Source organism: Delphinapterus leucas, chromosome 13 (assembly GCF_059928025.1).
Source record: "Delphinapterus leucas isolate spDelLeu-1000000601 "Yukka" chromosome 13, BTC_Dleu_Yukka2, whole genome shotgun sequence".
Taxonomy (NCBI): domain Eukaryota; kingdom Metazoa; phylum Chordata; class Mammalia; order Artiodactyla; family Monodontidae; genus Delphinapterus; species Delphinapterus leucas.
In genome coordinates, this window is record NC_143141.1 from 87,371,219 (window position 1) to 87,389,224 (window position 18,006).

General features: G+C 40.9%; 1 protein-coding gene across 11 annotated transcripts in view; it reads right to left on the reverse strand.

Annotated features, from left to right (window-relative positions):
- The window catches only part of GRHL1 (grainyhead like transcription factor 1), a 46,169-nt gene that overhangs the window by 27,146 nt on the left and 1,017 nt on the right, over positions 1–18,006 (reverse strand). For 5 of the 11 annotated variants that reach the window (XM_089923452.1, XM_022554167.3, XM_030762999.2 and 2 more), the window contains exons 2-8: positions 15,462–15,648; positions 12,884–12,954; positions 10,581–10,971; positions 9,456–9,532; positions 7,853–8,009; positions 7,556–7,667; positions 6,487–6,581 (exon numbers count right to left, since the gene is read on the reverse strand). In XM_089923452.1, the coding sequence (XP_089779578.1) occupies positions 6,487–6,581; positions 7,556–7,667; positions 7,853–8,009; positions 9,456–9,532; positions 10,581–10,971; positions 12,884–12,954; positions 15,462–15,648 (1,090 nt within the window). Of the gene's footprint in view, positions 1–6,486; positions 6,582–7,555; positions 7,668–7,852; positions 8,010–8,374; positions 8,449–9,455; positions 9,533–10,571; positions 10,972–12,883; positions 12,955–15,461; positions 18,005–18,006 lie in introns of those variants that run through there. The other 6 variants (XM_089923449.1, XM_089923456.1, XM_089923450.1 and 3 more) reach the window with 4 other exon arrangements.

Sequence of the window (18,006 nt, forward strand, 5' to 3'; positions counted from 1 at the left end):
TTTTGTTACCCGCAGGTTCTGAAGGTCCACCGGATTCAGGACAGACCTCTTGCCCAGACACTATGGTAACACGTGAAACCCTTTGCAGCCAAAGCCCAACAACCCTCGCTTTAAAAGAGAAACCTCCCTTATAATCAGACCCAGAACAGGGTCTTCAAAGTCAGCTTTCCAATTGCCAAGTAAAGAGTTTATTCTGTATCAGCTAATGAAAAGCATTCTCCACACATTTCCAATCAAGAAAAATTTCTTGTTACTTCCAATACTGATCAAACCACAACTCTAAAGACTATTCATTCCCCATAAAGGAATGTGACTATCTTTCTGGCACCAAAAGTTTTATTTTTTACTTTAATAAATATGTATTTTCCAACTGCATGGAAGGACACCCCTGGAGTAGAAAGAACGTCAGCTAAGAAGCCTCCTCGGCTACCTTGAGTTTCTCTAGGGTCTAAGGGCAGGACACAAGGAGAGTCTAGCCTGCATCTGTCTGGACTCTGAAAGTCTCTTACCTTTGTTTGTTTGTTTATTTATTTATTTTGGCTGCTCTGGGTCTTGCGGCATGCGGACCTTTTAGTTGCGGCATGCAGACTTTTTAGTTGCGGCATGCGAACTTCTTAGTTGCGGCATGTGAACTTCTTATTTGCAGCATGCGGACTTCTTAGTTGTGGCATGCAGACTTTTTAGTTGTGACATGCGGACTCTTAGTTGCGGCACACATGCGGGATCTAGTTCCCTGCGGAGGGATCAAACCCGGGCCCCCTGCATTGGGAGCTCAGAGTCTTACCTACTGGGCCACCAGGGAAGTCCCTTATCTTTGTTTTAAAAGTAACAGTGCTTCCTGGCTTCCTTTTCTAGTTAGGTCAGGGAGGATACACTTTTGTTTTAAATCTCCTGCCTATATTTAATTGCAATTGCAAGTAAGACGTTTGACTCACCTCTCCCTCCTCCCTCCCATTCACACTGGAAATGTAAAGTTGAGAAACAAACCAAACCTGTCCCTGCTTAATGCAACCAAACTGGCAACACCTTATTTTACTGGAGCACTTGATGGATGCTTCACCAGAATGGAATCCCTATAAATGCAAGCGATACGCTCAGTCCAAACAAATTAAAAATTACTCTCACGATGGATTCCAAATATTACGCTTAGACAAAACAACAAACTGTTATTAAACTCATAAACCTGCATCCCATAGCACACACAAAAAGTCTTAAGTTCGGGCTTCCCTGGTGGCGCAGTGGTTGACAGTCCGCCTGCCAATGCAGGGGACGCGGTTTCGTGCCCTGGTCCAGGAAGATCCCACATGCCACGGAGCGGCTGGGCCACTGAGCCTGCGCGTCCGGAGCCTGTGCTCCGCAATGGGAGAGGCCACAACAGTGAGAGGCCCGCGTACCGCAAAAAAAAAAAAAAGTCTTAAGTTCAAGTTACCAACATGGTTCCACCCCTCTGACAGAATGAACTCCGGGAGCCTCAATAATCCTCGGCAGGAACCCCATACACTTTGGCTGAGACAGGAGACAAAAGGGAAAGATACCAGGGCTCCAGCCGGACCCAGGCCCCCCGTGCTCAAGCCTCTCAGTGCTCCAGACAGGCTCTGCATTCTACTTTAATCCTCTTTCTTTTGTAACACGAGCCTCTCCACGACAGAAAACATTTGGTTCCAAAGGACAATCCTGCAGAATGCCTTGGAGTTCCTCCTTAGAGCTGACAGATTCATAATTAAAAGTAAAAGCACAAAGTGCTCTCTCACTGAGGGTTTTCTCCCTCTGGGGAAGGGGATGCTCTGATTTTGTCCTATCCCTTCTCTGCAGGCCAAGGCACCACCCTGAAGGTGAAACATGCGAAGGAAGTGAACCATGAAGACATGAACAGCCTGTTGAGATGGGCTCTGTCCCGCCAGAGATACGATCCTGCCACAAGGACAAGGTGCAGTTCCCTCTGCCCGCGAGAAGGCTCATCACACCTGATCCGGAGTGCCTCCTTCTGTGGGTCTGATGAAGACATCGGGAAGCACCGGCTTCCAGCACGGCATGGCGGGACAACTCACGAGTCTTCGGGTTGTTTTAAGCCACGGGTGCAAAATCCAGTATAAAGAAACTCAGACTCCACACCTATTCCTTGTCTGACACTGCTCACTCCAGGTGGAGCTTTAGTGCGTGTCTGACGGCAAGCTCTTTTCTGCTACTATTTAAAAAATGAAATGTATGAATGGTAGCTGCACCCCAATCCACCTTCTAGTAAGGATTAGAAGTCACCTCTGGGAAAAACATGTTAGATATTTTGTATCCCTGGGGTTTCATTACATCTTTAAAAGGTCTGCTTCATACTCATGGAGATCATAGCCACATACAGATGATCAAAGCAATCTTGAGCTCTGCTTTCAACTGCACCTGTTTTCCCATTTCCCATACTGTCTAGTTAAGTATAACCATGTCCTGTACCACCAAGAGATATCCCTTCCTGTGAATGCTCCCCTGGAGTTCAGGGATCCCTCGGAGCTGGCTGGCTCAATGTTCACTTGATTCCATACAGAGGTTTTTTGGTTTATAATTTCCTCTCCTTTGTAGGTAAACATCACTCATCCAACAATCAACATAAACTGTTTCCCTGTAGCAAAAGTGGTCTACTTACCACGGGAATTTATATTAGTGAATCCATAATGCTGCTCTATTAATATGAATGCTGATACTTTTAAATATTCCCCCTTGTCAGGAACACCTTCTGTCCATTACAAGGTGTAGATTCTTACCTCCTCAGGTGATCTCATTTGGATGACCAAGCAGCAAACATCTTCCCACCTGGAGGACTAATAAGCACTTTCTCACGGGTACTGAGCAGGCAGCACTGACCCGTTAAGTGCGAACACAGAGAAGGCACCTCAGCACAGTGCCTGGCATAAAACCGGCATTCAAAAAAGTTAATTCTCTCTCCCTAACTTCTTTTTCCTCTGTTTATTTTAGATCTTCAGGCTTCATATCACTATCCAAATCTCAAAGCTCTTGTAAACTCTTAGATTTACAATCCAAGCAAAAAATTATACCCTAGTCCACGATGTGCAGCCTATGTAGAGTTACTCACTTGGTTGTGGAAATGCTGAAACTGGTGCAGAACAGATAACCCCAACTTCTAAATTATTTGCGGCTCCAAAGTTCATTTGTAAAGTTTCTTTTCCTTAGAAACATGATGTTATATTTAGGATCTCAGGCCACAAACACCTATTTAACACACAATACATCTGAACTACAATACCAGCGTTTCTGCCGGGATGGAGCACAGTACCATGGACATAGCAGGCACTTGGATATTTATTGGGTAAAGTTATGAAGTCCTGCAACTGGGGGCAAGGTGCACAGCTGGCTTTGGATGAAATCTTTATATAGTCTCAGTCTGTGTTTTTCTTCCTCCCACCTTCCTGATGTCTCCTCATGCCCAACAATTTCCTAATCCTCTCTTCCCCAAGTGACCAGTGCCCTCCTATCTTACAAATTGTAAACTTCAGCATCTCACCAGAGCGCCATACTTTAATGTTCCAAAGGGAACCGCTTCTTCTCCCTGCCAAAATTACCTCAGGCAGCTGATCTCAGCCATATATCAGGAGGGAAGAAATCTGATTAAGTTATTTCTCAATGAAATGTGAATGTCAGATAAACTATAATTTGTGTAGATATTCCTGACTCTTAAAAAGATGCCCGACCACCCAAACAAATCTAATTTTGTGTGGAGTACAGAAAAATGAATGAAATAGGTATATACAGTAGAGAGATCAGGGCCACCAGGGGGGATTGCTTCTAAGATATTTCTGCTTTTCAAAGCAACTTCCTTCTCCCCTGCTGCTTTGAAGTCTAATAACTTTTTTTAAACAAGTTTCATAACGTCTTCAAGTTTCCATGGTAACAGCAAGTATATGATTATGCCGGTGATGGAGTGTGTACAGGGACAGGATGAGTCTAGCTTGGACAGTGCTTTTCCCAACCTAGAACCTAAGCCAAGGTGTTCAAGATTCAACCTGACACGTCCTAAAAACAATCACCTCCAAAGAGCAGCAGAAGCTACAGAGAAGATTCTCATGTTGACCCTGGGCTGGAATTCTGGTTTTACTCCTCCTGGCTTGGCCAAAAGGGTATATTAGATATCTTTAAAAAGTGGGGGGAGAAGGGAATGCCACATGTCTCCAAGAAACCCTATGTTTGTGGGGGAGAATGAAATGGAATTAAGAATCAACAAATGTGTCCTAAATTAGAACAAGAAAGTGGGTTGCTTTCAAAAAAAGAAGTGAAAAAAATCTATACAGGATTCTGCATGTGTATCTATTCACTCTAGTTGCCCCGGGGCATCAAGTACTTTCAGTGTGAAAACAGAAAACATCAACTTGGCCAGAGAAAGCAAAACATCTACGGACTTAATTTCAACACACACTTGAAGCTGATGCCTGATATCAGCTTCAAAAGGCAGCAGCCTCATTAAGAAATGACATGAGCCCCATCTGGGGGCTGGCAAAGCCTTAAAAAATCAAGTCAGTGCTGGGGGTCTGGAAAGGAGAATGAAACTGAATTTCCCTACATCAATTAACAATGCTATTAAGGCTACTTAGGACATGCCTCTGACAATACTTCTTAATACAAACAAGCTGAAGGCCTTCAAAGTAAAACCAGCCATTATCCCTACCCGTCATCTGGACTTTCATTACTCCCACCCTGAAGAGTGACACATCAAACAAACAAAGCACCCTGCCCACACGCAGGGCCTTTCCGCCAAGATCTCCATGTACCCTGACAAGTGCTTATTAGTCCTGACAACACCCCAGCAAAGAAGAGGGTTGACCACTGTGGCCTTTTTATTCTCCTAGGCGGAAAAGAGGGGGAAAACTGAGCCAGTGAATCAAGGGACCAGTCCAAGGTCACAGAAAAATGAACTCAGGACTTGGATGCGCTTGATCAGCTCCTCCACAATTTCTCCATCAGCCCCTAATGGCAAATAGGACAAATTTCCCTAGCTTGATTTAAGAACAGAAGCACCCGGGGGGCACACGGCCAACTCTTCTTATAGGCTGCTTGCACGTTGAGTCCTATTATGATATTTAATTTCAGAATAACTCTAACAACATTTGTATAAAACGAAATGTTTACTTTTCCTTCTACTAGCTTCTCTGGAGTGAATTCACTCTTTAATGAAGCACCAAACTCTGGACTAAGCGGCCTGAAGACGTTTGCGTAGGATGGAGGTGGTCAGCAGGGTAACTTTACGGCAATTACAGCAACTTAAGCTTCCTAACAGACTGGCAGACCCCACTTACTATATCCTGCACTCTTAAGACACACTTTTGCCTTAGACACCACAACCATAGTACGAAAGGAAAGTAATTATAGTACAAAGTTAACACGGGTCTCAAGAATCCAGTCATACGATTTTTAATAGCAAGGCTAGGCAGGAAAAAATTAAATTCTACAATAGTTAGCGCCTAACTCAGTGTCTTATTCCATAATTGCTAAAATTCTTGTTGAATAAATAAAAGAGAAAATAGAAGAAAGGTTGAGAAAGGACAGGAAGGTGATGGTAACTTTGTACCTGGTCCTTGATATACAAAAGTGTTCCTAAGACTGCAACCAACAGTAAAGATCAGTCTGACTTGAGCAACTGCCCGAAATTAATGTGTTTCTATTGTGTTGCCTGAGCTCCAAATTTTAAACTAAGGCAAAAAAAAATACCAGAGTGCTAATAATTTAGTGAAGAGAAGGGTTCTACTAAAAGGGAAGAAGGCTGTAGGAAGGGCAGCAATGACTGAAAAATCTGCTTAATTTTTCTTAAAAGGTACTAAAACTTCCAAATACAATTATCCGAATGACCATCTGAATTGGAGGCAACTCTTCACTTGTCAAAGCCCAAGAGAGAAGAACCGTAAGCAAGTTGTATTCCCAGGGTAGCGACACAAGACGGAGCACTAATTACAACCTGTACTCGAGGGCCTTTCTGAAGAAACAGCACCAGCTTCACAGGCCCTGTTCCAACCACCCTTACTACACACCCGGAGGAGGGAAGAGACGGGAACCGATCCCACTCTGCAAAGGAGGAAACGGAGCCCAGAGTGAGGAGTCAGACTCCAGGCCAGACAGTGGCTGCCGGCCCTGCTCCGGGAGAAGAGAACAGACAGGGGAGAGGGACGGTTCTGTAACATCTGGGAAAGTGCCATATGTCCAGAAAATGCGAACCAGTGAAAAGATAGAAAGTGAGAACCAGCTGGCTGAGGAACAGGACACACGGACAGGCTGAGCAGGGGGCCTGTTTCGTCCTGTCCTGCTTCAAGCCCCTCATGACCATGGCCGTGACCTGCCTTCCTAGCCTCGCTTGTTCTCCCTCCTCCTTAGCAAAGGAGGGAAAACAAGTAAAACTGTAAAAAAACAACAAAAAAATCGGTTGTCCAATCACTAAGCTCCTCCCACTCCTCAAAGAGCTGGTTAACACAGGAGTCCCTGGACTTCATTACCTACCTTTGCTTCATCATTAATGTCCCAAGTGAAAGAAATGGCATTATAAGCAATCTCCTCAATGTTACTGATGGTGTTGAAGCTTTCTTTGTAGTCAGCTGTATGAGGGACGAGAAAGAAAAAGAAAGTCGTGGTTTCTAGTTTCCAACATGAGGTTACAGCAGTTCAATGTAAGATTCAGCTCTTAATATTATCACTGCTAGATACTTTAAATTAACATTTTGTTGGGTTGAAAGAAGTTCAAAAAAGGAAGAAATAGAATCACAGAATTTTTGTAATGGAGGCAAGCTTAGACATTTTTAAATTTATCCCATTTTGTCAAAATTAGGACACTTAGGTCTAAAAAGTTTAAATAACTGTCCCAAGGCCACAAAACTAAGTCCAGAGAATCAAGACTGGAACTCAGTTCTTTTCATTCTTCTGAAAGAGAACATGAATATTACCACAGGCAAAGAAAAGAAGTAACACAAAGATTAAGAGCCATCTTGCGATACAGACAATGGTCTTACACGAAAATTATATACATGGCAAGAACACGGGTTTTCACAAAGCTACCTGACTAAATATGGATTTGCACAGGTCTGCTGCTCTTACTCCAAGTGATGAATCTCTGGGTCTATTTACAGACAGAAGAGACTTTCGATGCAGTTCAGCATGTAACTAGGGAAGACTGTGTGTGTTGCTGCACAGCAGCAGTATTTTCTTTAACTTGGTGATTTTTTTTTCCTCCACCTACTATCATGTCCAAATAATCAGAATCTCTTAAGGAAGACACTACCCCTCAAACAATTTGTAGACTGAAAAGCAGGACACTCTTACACGAGCTGGCGCTACAGCTCCTGGCCCCAGGGTCACATGGAAAGCCACCACATGGGGCATACGTCCTCATGAAGGAAGTAATGTTAAGAGCACCAATTCCAGGAGGCCAAGGACAATGTTTGGAACAGATCAGTAGCTGGCATAAAAATTCAAATGCATTCGGCAGGAAGCTGATCACTGCCAAAAATAACTGGATTTAGAAAACTGGATGCTTGCACCTCTGGGAATGAAAGCAGGCTCCGGAGCTACTTACCTATGTCAATGCATCTTTGTTTAGCCGTGTGCTGCCGCGAGTGCCAGTATTTCCAGTGCCTTAACTGATCTTCCCTGCTTTTGTCCTCGGCAAAAACCACCATGATCACACTCTGTGAAAGAGAATGCGTCACGACGTAAAGACACGAAGGCGTGAGTATCTTTTGGAAAACTTAGTTCTCGATTTTGCGGTGAACTAAAACTGCAATTTCAGATCTTAATTTAGATCTGCCTCGGACCTGGAACTAGTAAGCTCTGACCAGCTTTCCCAGAGACGGGAACTGACAGCAGGACTTACTCGGACTTTGCTGATGGGGTGGTGGATGCCCTCGTTGCTGCTCACTTCCTTCAAGGTGACAGGATAGAATTGGCCTTTGTTCAGGTACGTCATGGTGCTATCTCCCGGCTTCTGTCGGAGCGATTTTGAGGCTTCTAGGGTATATTCAAAGTTGTTCCTAGAAAACAAAAAAACTCACAGATCTCTAATTCACTCTCTTGGAAGCTTCTTAAATGCCTGAGCTCAAACTTGACATGCTTTAGTGTGGATGTATGCAGAGAACAGATGGCTAGAAACATCCAACTGACCATGTCGTGCTATAAATAGATAGCAGTTGCTGCTTTTTCCAAAGTATATATAATCTTAAGCAACCCAGAAATTCTCAAATCTCTCAGCTGTGGGACTGCTAAATGCCTACCAGAAAATCTGTGAAGTGACGTTAACAAATCAGAAGTCTGGAGGCAAAGGATATTAATGATATGAATGAGTGAAAAGCACTCCGGAAGGAGCTCTCACAAGACATGCTACCAACCTGGTATTTACCCAGCAAAGGCTGCAGACAGGAGGCCGGGAGGCCTCTGACTAAACGTGATTTGGCCTGACAGCACTTTTTTGTTGTTTTTGCTTATAATTTAAATGTACTCAGATGGCACTCCACGGTTGTCTACATTTTCTTTTATCTTATAGCACCACATCTATATTCCCCTGAAGTTGTTTAATAAACTTGTCGGGCCAGGGGTTGGCAAATTACTCCTATTTTTATACATAAAGTTTTATTGGAATGTAGCCACGCCCTTTGTTTACACATTACGGCTGCTTCTGTGCTTCAGCGACAGAGCTGGGCAAAGCTGGGCAGTTGCGACAGAGGCTGTATGGCCCACAAAGCCTAAAATATTTACTATCTGATCCTTTACAGAAAAAGTTTGTTGACCCCTATTCTAGATCCTGAAGGCATTTGAGTTTGTGGCTCCTGTACCTTGAGGCAGGTCTATAAGGCAGTCTCAATTCCCATAAAATCCTAGATTTTAAATAAAACTTTTATTTAAAAATACAACACACATAAAAATGCATAAAGCGAAATTACACTCCTAAAAAAACTAAAGATGTTTATATATAACTTGGAAAATATTGATATTTCCAGAATGAGATGCAATTTTGTGACGTATAAAAGAGGTTGTCAGCCCAGTAAACAGTTGACTTCATTTATTTTATCATTAGTGAGACTAATAAAAATATAAAAGCCTTTATCCACCTCATGTTATTCCTAAATTCTCACAGAATTATACACTTTTGCAAACAGAAGGGACCTCAGATCTAATTTAATCCCTTCACCTCTTCTCTGAGATTCCATTCTACTACCACTACTATTACCATCATATAAAGAAACTGAAGGCAAGAAAAAGCACCAACACCAAGAATTAGGGAAACATGAAACACAGTTCAGAGTGCAAAACTGAATGCACTAAAGCAAATGTCCTCCAGCAAAGACGTCACCACACTAACTGCAAGAAAGTAAAGTTGAAAGCTGCGAAAGCCACCTCTGATTTTCCAAGATCAAATTAACAAAAAGGAAGTAAGTCGTACAAGCTGAAAGTTAAAAATCAAATTAAAAGACAACTATTACCCAGAAACACTGTCAAAAACATAGTCCTCTGAATTCATGCCAGGCATCCGCAGACTGAGATCCGAGGGGAAGAAAACCTGAAATATCAACGTGATAAGCCACAACGATGTAACTGGTTATCAGGCTCACTAAAGACCAACGTCTGGTACAGCATCAGAGCATGTGGCTTACAGCAACCCACCACTCTTCCAAAGTTTGTCTGAAACAAAAATTTTGACGCTACAAAAAATTTTAAAAGAAAATTAAAAAGAAAAAAATATCCATTTATACATCCCTTGATTAAATTAAGACAATTTACATAAGTGCTCCCACAAAGCGCTTCCTTCTTCTCTCTTCCCATCTTTCCCACACATCCCAATTCTGTCCAAACTCTGGAATGTGCAACCAAAATCTCACGACTTTTAGAAGTCAGCTCTATCGCTGCACCAAGTTAAGATACAGTATCAAGTCGGCACCATGGCTGGATGGATCGGTGCACTTTCCCAGGAAAGGTTACTATTCTACTCACTCTGTAAGTGGAGACGGATGCTCCTTTCCCCCATAAGTCATTAAATACAGTTCCAAACATCCTCAGCCCCTAACTTTTACCCGAGTGACGTGTTCATCACCACGGAGCCCTCAGAAGTACTCGGAATTAATTGGTAAATGTCACACAATGCACTTGTCATCAAGCTCTACCCGCCTCCCCGACAATGTACCAAGCAAGAAACACTAAGCAACTATATGATAAATCATTTTATATTAAGACCAGTTGCGGGGAGCTTGTTTTGGTCTAGGACAAAAGCCGAAAACAGACTGTGTGTCTATGTCTGCTGTCCACGGAAGATTGAGTATGCAGCTCTCCTTCTCATTCTCCAGCAAATCACTTTGCTGAAATCATAATTGTTAACTCAGCTGCTTGTAAGATTAGCCATGTGCCCTTGATAATAATTTCTGGTTTTATAGGTTTAGTTTACAAATTATACCCATGGACCTTTTCTCTTTAAGAAAAAAAGAAAAACAACTCTTTTGTTCCCAATCCACTGACTTCAGGCTGAGTTTCAAGCTTACATAACAAGGAAGAGGTGGAACCCAATACTTATACAAACACACAGCGTCTTAGGAAGATGCTTTCATTTCCTGTACCTCCTGAACGCCTTCCTTGAAGGTCTCTGAGAAGGTAGAGTCTGGAGTACGCCTTTGAGCATTTGGGGGTTGAGCACCAGAGCTGAACTGGTCAGCATTCAGGTTCCGGTCGAAAACCACTACACGCTCTGTGGGCTCAGGATGATACACTGCTGGGGGGATCCCCACAGCAAAGCCGTGGTGCTGGGTCTCCGTCTTGATGGAGTGGGTAGGCATCGCTGCTATGGAGACAGTGACCGTGGTGTCAGGAGCTGTCAGATGGCCCCTCTTGTCGATGCCCAGCTGGTTGCCATGGGGAAGGACAATGTTAAATGGCACATTTTTCAGCACTTGCACTCTGTTTTCTCCAGCAGAAATGAGGGGCTGCTCAGTCACGTTTGATATGCTATTTCTTTAAGAAAAGAAAAGAAAATTGTGTTTTCAAACTCAATGCTGATACAGTTCCTTGACAATTTTTATCTTCCTAATGGCATTGGGCTATTGGGTCCCGCGCAATAATAATAATATACTTGGTAGAAACAAAATAAATAGGAAATGGCACAACAACCCGTTACCAGAGAAAGGGAAAAAAATGCTTTATAGTTACAGGGCAAGTAAAATCCAGAAGTATTGAGTAAAATTTCATTTGAAACGCTGAGAACTCAGAGCGTTCCTCTACTATATTTTATTTCCAATAATCCTATAAAATGATCATATTTTACTAGAAGCCTGAAGCTACAAACGTGATTAACTGGAGCAGTATAGGCTGGTGGTTAAAGTACAGACTCTACAGTCAGACAATGTAGATTCAAAATCCTTCAGTAACTACGTGCTCATCTATAAAATGGGGATAATGATGGTACCTATCCTCACAAAGTGGTGATGAGGTGAAATGCGTATAATGATGCCTGGCACACAGGAGCTCAGGAAGTGTGAGGTACTTGGTCCTCAACCACCACTTCTCCCAGTACTTAGACTCACTTGCTTTCCCGTTCACCAAAAAAAAAAACAAAACCACCCTATGATTACATTGTACCAGCAGATATATTTGCACAAATTACTTTTGGCTTAATAAATATCCTGGGCAATATAAGATGATTTTTAGTTTAGAGTAAAATTGATACATTTTCAAAGCCCCCTCAAACCATATAGGCTGATACCTTTAAGGGAAAAAAGCTATTCGGCAACTTTGCACATTTCAAGATCAATAAAATATTCAAACCTTAAACCATAAGTTCACTCCCAAGACTGTCTTAAAGAAATTTCTTTAGAGAAAAAGGAAAAAGCTATTTAGAAAGCTGTTCATTAAGGCTTTGTAATAGCAAAAATCAGATACAGCCTTAATGTTAAGGATAGCTAGGGTCTGCCTTAAAATATTCTAGCAAAAATAAAATTTAAAAATTAATTAATTAGAAAGTTGGAGAAGAGGGGAGAGTAGATCAAAAAGGAGGAAGTAAGTTGATAACAGTTGAAGCTGAGTAGCTACTGGCTTATACTATTTCTCTACTTTTGTTATGTTTGAAAGTGCCTATAACAAAAATTAAAAAATAAAAGCCATAAGCCCTTTTCCAAATTATGAAGATTAAAACAGCAATATGGAAAATATTTATGAAATATACTGAGTAGAAGAAAATCCTATCTGTGAATATAATCACAGCCCCATAAAATGCGCCTGCATGCCCAAACGGCAAACAACTAAACTGTGAGCACAGTGGGATTCTGAGTGATCATTCTTTCTTCAAAAATGTTTTATTCTTTTATTACTAATAGAACACAGGGCAATTTAAAAGGCACATTTAACTTTTTTTCTTCATGGCTATAAAGTCAAGGCTTAATTTGAATTTCTGAAAGTTTTAACCTAAAAGATTTCAAAAATAACCTCAACAGGAGTTTGGAATACAGCTGAACATACTTTATTAAATTTTACTCAGTTAGGCAGTTATTCAAGATCATTGATACTTATTTTTTTTAATGGACCCCCACCATTGCCTTAGACACATCCTTCTTAAGAGAACCTAAAAGACAAATAAGCAAACAGTGCACTCACGTGGTTACTAAAAACATCCCTTTGGGTGCGGAGAAAGTTATTGCTTTTGTTTTCTAGAAAAGGCAACTACACCTAAAGAAACGGGTGACTTCTCAGCAATAGAATTGTAATTATTAGTGAGAGACAAATCAGTAATGAAATCTGAATTCAGATATTAAGAGGCCAACTTACTCATCTCTTCCACTAGTGCCTGTTCATTTAAACAAACTTTTGCTTTATTTTCACAGAAACCTGGCATTTTCAAGTGTACTGTTTTATGCTCTGTATTAAACATTACCTTTTGCTATGATCTGGCTCTGGGTGCTCAACATCTGGCTTTGCTGTTGATGACCTTCTCTCTCGTGGAACCTTAGATATTAACACACATGACAACAACTTAGTTCTTACTCATGAAGTAGAGATACAGTCCTTACTTTTCAGTAAGCTCGACCATTCACATGCCTACTGACTGCCTACCGAACCCCAGGCTCTGAGGACACGCGACGAATAAGACAGTATCTGCCCTCAAGGAGTTTACAATCTGGTCACCGGGTTGATATGTTAAAAACCAACTTTTATTTAGTTGCCAAATAAATTCAGAATATCCAACATTTACTTTGTCATTGAGTTTGGGTTTTATCTGTTAAAAGAAATACCTCTGGTCTGGTTCTACCCATTTATCTACATAATGTAATAGAGAAGAAGCTACTGAAAACACAACTGGGCTCTTTCAACATTCTCCCTGCTCTTCTCTGCTACCCTTCCTTTCAGATCAAACGCAAAACCAAAAGGATCAGCCATATTAACGGTTCACTCCAAGATCCAAATGTTGGCTCCAAATGATAAATTTCTTTAGATACGTTGGGATTCACACTGTCTGTTACCCAAAGGACAAATCAAACTCTGTTGGGTCTATTCCTTTTTTGATTCTGCTCCTCTTTGCATAGGAGGTGACAGCAGGCAAACATTACTGGGTGTACTGCAGACATCAACCCAGCTAAGACTTATTCCCAACATGTACTCCAAAACCACTAAGACGTTTGAAACTGGTTTTCAATGTGAACGTAGAAATTCTATTCCTACATTCTTATTCTACCCTTAAAGACAAAATAAATTATTGTTTCACGTATTAACAACACGCTTTTAAAGCTTTACCAAAGTTATTATATAAAAATGACTGATGGTTACACCCAAAGAATTGAAACAAATAAGTCAGTTTATTTAAGAAGGAAAATAAATAACCCTACAGCTATTGCAAGAAGGCTGACATGCAGTACTACTAAGATTGCCACCCTTAATGGACAGATATGAGGATTTATCTCCTAAGATGTAAAATACTTTTAGGATGACCCTTTATTTAAAATACACACACATACAACCCACTGCAATTAGTGGTATTACATAGGCCTTTCTGGCACTAAACTTGTTGGGTTTCTCCCATTCTCAAAGTTTCAATTAAAAATATGTAACTTCAAACTTCATACTTAATACTTAGAAACTTATGGTTTTACACTGAGTCAATAAAACAAGCCATAAGAAGAACAGATAATATAAGTTCTATTTGTGGCACACGTCCCAGGCAAGGGTTTCTTCTAGCATCCTTGGTTACTGTGCAAGTTTCCATTCATATTTAAGGGAAAAAAACTGACCTCGGACCTCAAACACAAGCTGGACACATGGCCTCATACCAGAAAACAATTAAATCTTTTGTTTAGGTCGTCCCCCCCCCATTCTGATAATCAAACTATCTTCTTTGCTTTTTACCCTCTGCATTTCTTGTATTCAGAGAAGAATACAGTGTCAGAATGTAACAGAGGGCAGGCAACTGGTGAATCTGGGTGAGAGTATCTGGGAGTTAATTGTCTTGTTATTCTAAGTTTTCTATAGGTTTGAACGTTTCAAAAACAAAGAGATGGTAAAAATAAGCTGTAATATATAGCCATTCCTGGGCTGTATCTTACAGTTTATATATATGTGGGCTATGGGTCAGAGAGAAGAACGCCAAAGTGAACCCAGCAAGCAGAGCCTGTCCCCCACAGGGCAGCAAGGCACACTGCGGCGGGGGCTTGGGCACAACCTGAAACCCTGGCTGCAACACATACTAGTTGTGTGACCTGAGAATCTTATTTTTGTCATCTGCAAAACAGGGATGATAGCACATATTTTCCAGGGTTACTGGAGGGATCAGGAATCACGTTCATTCTGGTAGCATGGCTAGCACAATACAGGTAATCCGTAAGCGGTAGCCAGTATTACTAGGATAATGATGATGGTACAGATCAGGGGTGTCCAGATATGAACACCATGTAAAACTCCAGGCGGAGAACAGGCTGTGTTTAATTAAGACTAATCCAAATCTCTAGGAACAGGCAACAAAATATATCCTGACCTTAGAACTAGAAAGTCCAAGGCTAGAGAATACAGGTTTTGTTTTTTTCATGAATCCCACAATCAAATCAAATCAAATGCTCTGTAATATCATTTAGGGAAAAGGAAACCACTCTGACTACATAGGAATAAAGGTTAGAGCACAGGTAAATGAACCAATGTCCACTCTTGATGGCACTAAGAACTACCTTTGGAAAAATGACCAATCTCATTAAGGCACAGGTAACATCTTCTTTTATGGGAGCTTCACCTTTCAGATAGAGCCAGAACAGCTGGCTACTTTACACATTTTAAAAACGACCCGTTGATTCTACGATTGTAGATTTTCAGCTTTGGACCACAGTAAGTCAAAGTACTCATTAAACTATTTATAGTCACTACAGAAGCAACCTGCATTACATTCTACCAGCAAATTACTGTTTTATATGCTGTTGAATCAAGTGTGCCTTGGGCTGTTGTTAGGGTTTTTAAAGAGCAGGCAAACCCACCTTGTAGTAGTCATAGAGCAAGCCCAGCGCAGCTGCACTGTCTTCATCTCCATTGATGCTCATCATCGCTTTGGTTGCTGCAGTGAGAGGGTTTTCCAGGAAAGATTTCCAGGCTTCATCCTCACTAGTGTAGGAACGACGCTGTGGATAAAGTGCTTCATTCTGAAGAACCAACACTGGCCGTTTGCTTAGGAGAAATTTATTTAAGAAGAAAAAATATATATATATCTCTATCTCACATCTTTTTCTACTGCAGGTCATCATAAACTAATTTTTTAAAAGGCAAACAACCAATTCCTTGATGTTCCAATAAAATAGTCCATTGTTTCATCAATGACCCTAGTAAAGCTAAATTAAGACAAGATCAGAAGACAACCCGCTTAAATGCAGCCCAATGGGTCACCCAGTAAGCTATAAGGTATTTAGGCAGCACAGGGAACCTGCAGTTAACCTGCACATGGAACCCAGGACACACTACCTGGCACAAAAAAACCCCAAAACCAGAAGTCAAAAACCCACTCCAAGAAAATGTCAGGCTATGCAAACACTTTACAAAAACAAACACAAGGACAAAGTAAGGCAAAACAGAACATTCACTCTCTTCAGACATATACATTCAGGACTGTACCCTCTTACACAGAGTATATATGGTTCAATCACCATGCTGGTATATGATATCTCCCTCTTTCTCCCGGTGATGCCATGCCTTAAAAACTACAAACAAAGGGGAGAGGAGGAGAAGACGGAAAGAAAAAGGGCGACTTGGTTTAATCCTCGGGGGTATATGAGAGAGTTAGAATATTCTACTGATTACCAGCAGACTGAGCATGGAATGTGGCCAAAGGGGACTGTAAATCAATAAGGAGGTACAATTCTCTGGCATGGGAGTTAACTGTTTATCGTAGAGATAAACACTTAAGAATCTACAACAATAAATGCAGCCACTGAACAAAAAGAGGTTTTTAAGGAAATAAGTGGGGAAATCAGTTTTTAAAAATCTTTACTGGTTTTTCATACTGGGCAAGAACTGTTCCACTTTAACACTGTAGTTCGGTGGGAAAAATCCAGAAAAATCAACGGAGAACTTAGTAGAGTCTTATAGAAGATTTAACTTAAAAGATTAAAGCAAACATGACTGATTCCAAAAACTTGAAATGTAAACAGCCTCAGTAACTGTTCAGTGGTTCTGTTTAGTAAGTCAATAAAGAGAAAAAGTGGAACACTACCTCCAGCAAAATCAAGCAGTTTTTTTTTTTAAGAAAAGCTTTTTAAATATTCAGAACTACTCTGAATTATCACCATCCTAACAAAGCAAATTAAAGGATCAGTTCTCATTGCAACACACAAATGAAATATGTAAATTGCCTAAAGGTGACCTACCTACTCTAAAAGTGAATGTAGAAAGATTGATTATCTTCTCAAGTAATCAACAAGGTTAGGGTTTGGCAGTCACCCAGGCCCTTTAAAAACAGATACAGATTCAGAAAAAGGAGAACATCTTTGAAAAAAAGGGGGAAAAAAAATCCTACAACTTAATTATCCTCAGTCAAAACTGTCTTATTTCAAAGCCGATGTTTTTACTCCTAAAGTCCTAGGAGCTCACATTTGGTAGGAAAAGTTTTGAGGTGGTATACTATTTTAACACAAAATAAACACGATGGGTTGTTCAAAGCACATGGTTGGTTTAAAAATGAAGACTTCCCACAAATCCCAAATTTCAAAAAAAATATGTAATATACAAAGGGGCATTCCCTGCGCCATCAGGAGGACAGAACAACAGCCACTGAACCAGTGGTACTTTGGGGGTGATTTGGTGTCCTGCGCTATTATTAATAGTGTAATACCTACTTCCAGAAGATTATGACAGCACTTGGCTCATTCAATTCCCATAATGCTAGTTTTTCAGCTTCCCTTCTTCTCCCACCCCCATCCCAAATCTGCACAAGCAACAGAAAATAAATATTTTTTTGCCAATGGTTTTGTTTGTGATCACCCTGAAGGTGTCTTAGATTTCCAAACTATGCCTAAGGCCAAAATTGGAGCTCTGGAAATATGCCTTATCTAAACTATAAGTCAAGAAATAAACACGAAACCAGCTGCCTTTTTTAGTCTACTTCCTCATGACAGTCAGGCTGTTGTTAGTCCCTAAAGCCTCATCACTGCCCTCTCCCTGAGTCTTAACACCCTTCATCAATGATCTCTGGAAGACTTCTGAAATACAGTTCAAGCAATAATTTATCTGCATATTCTACACCACAAGATTAATTGAAATTTAAGTTATCCATACATAATAATATCTAAACCTCTCATCCACAAGAAGAGCACCCTTAAACAAAGCGATCCTCAGCAAATAATTATAAAGCTGGGAGAGTCACCCCTCTGTCCTGGATTTACTGATCTCAAATACACTGACTGGTCTGGTGCGATTTACTTGGGGTTTTTTTGGGGGGGTTTCTATTTCTTCTCTTTTTTGGAGCAATTTTATATTTACAGAAAGGCTGCAAAGAAAATACAGAACTGTCCCTCACCCAGTTACATTATCGCC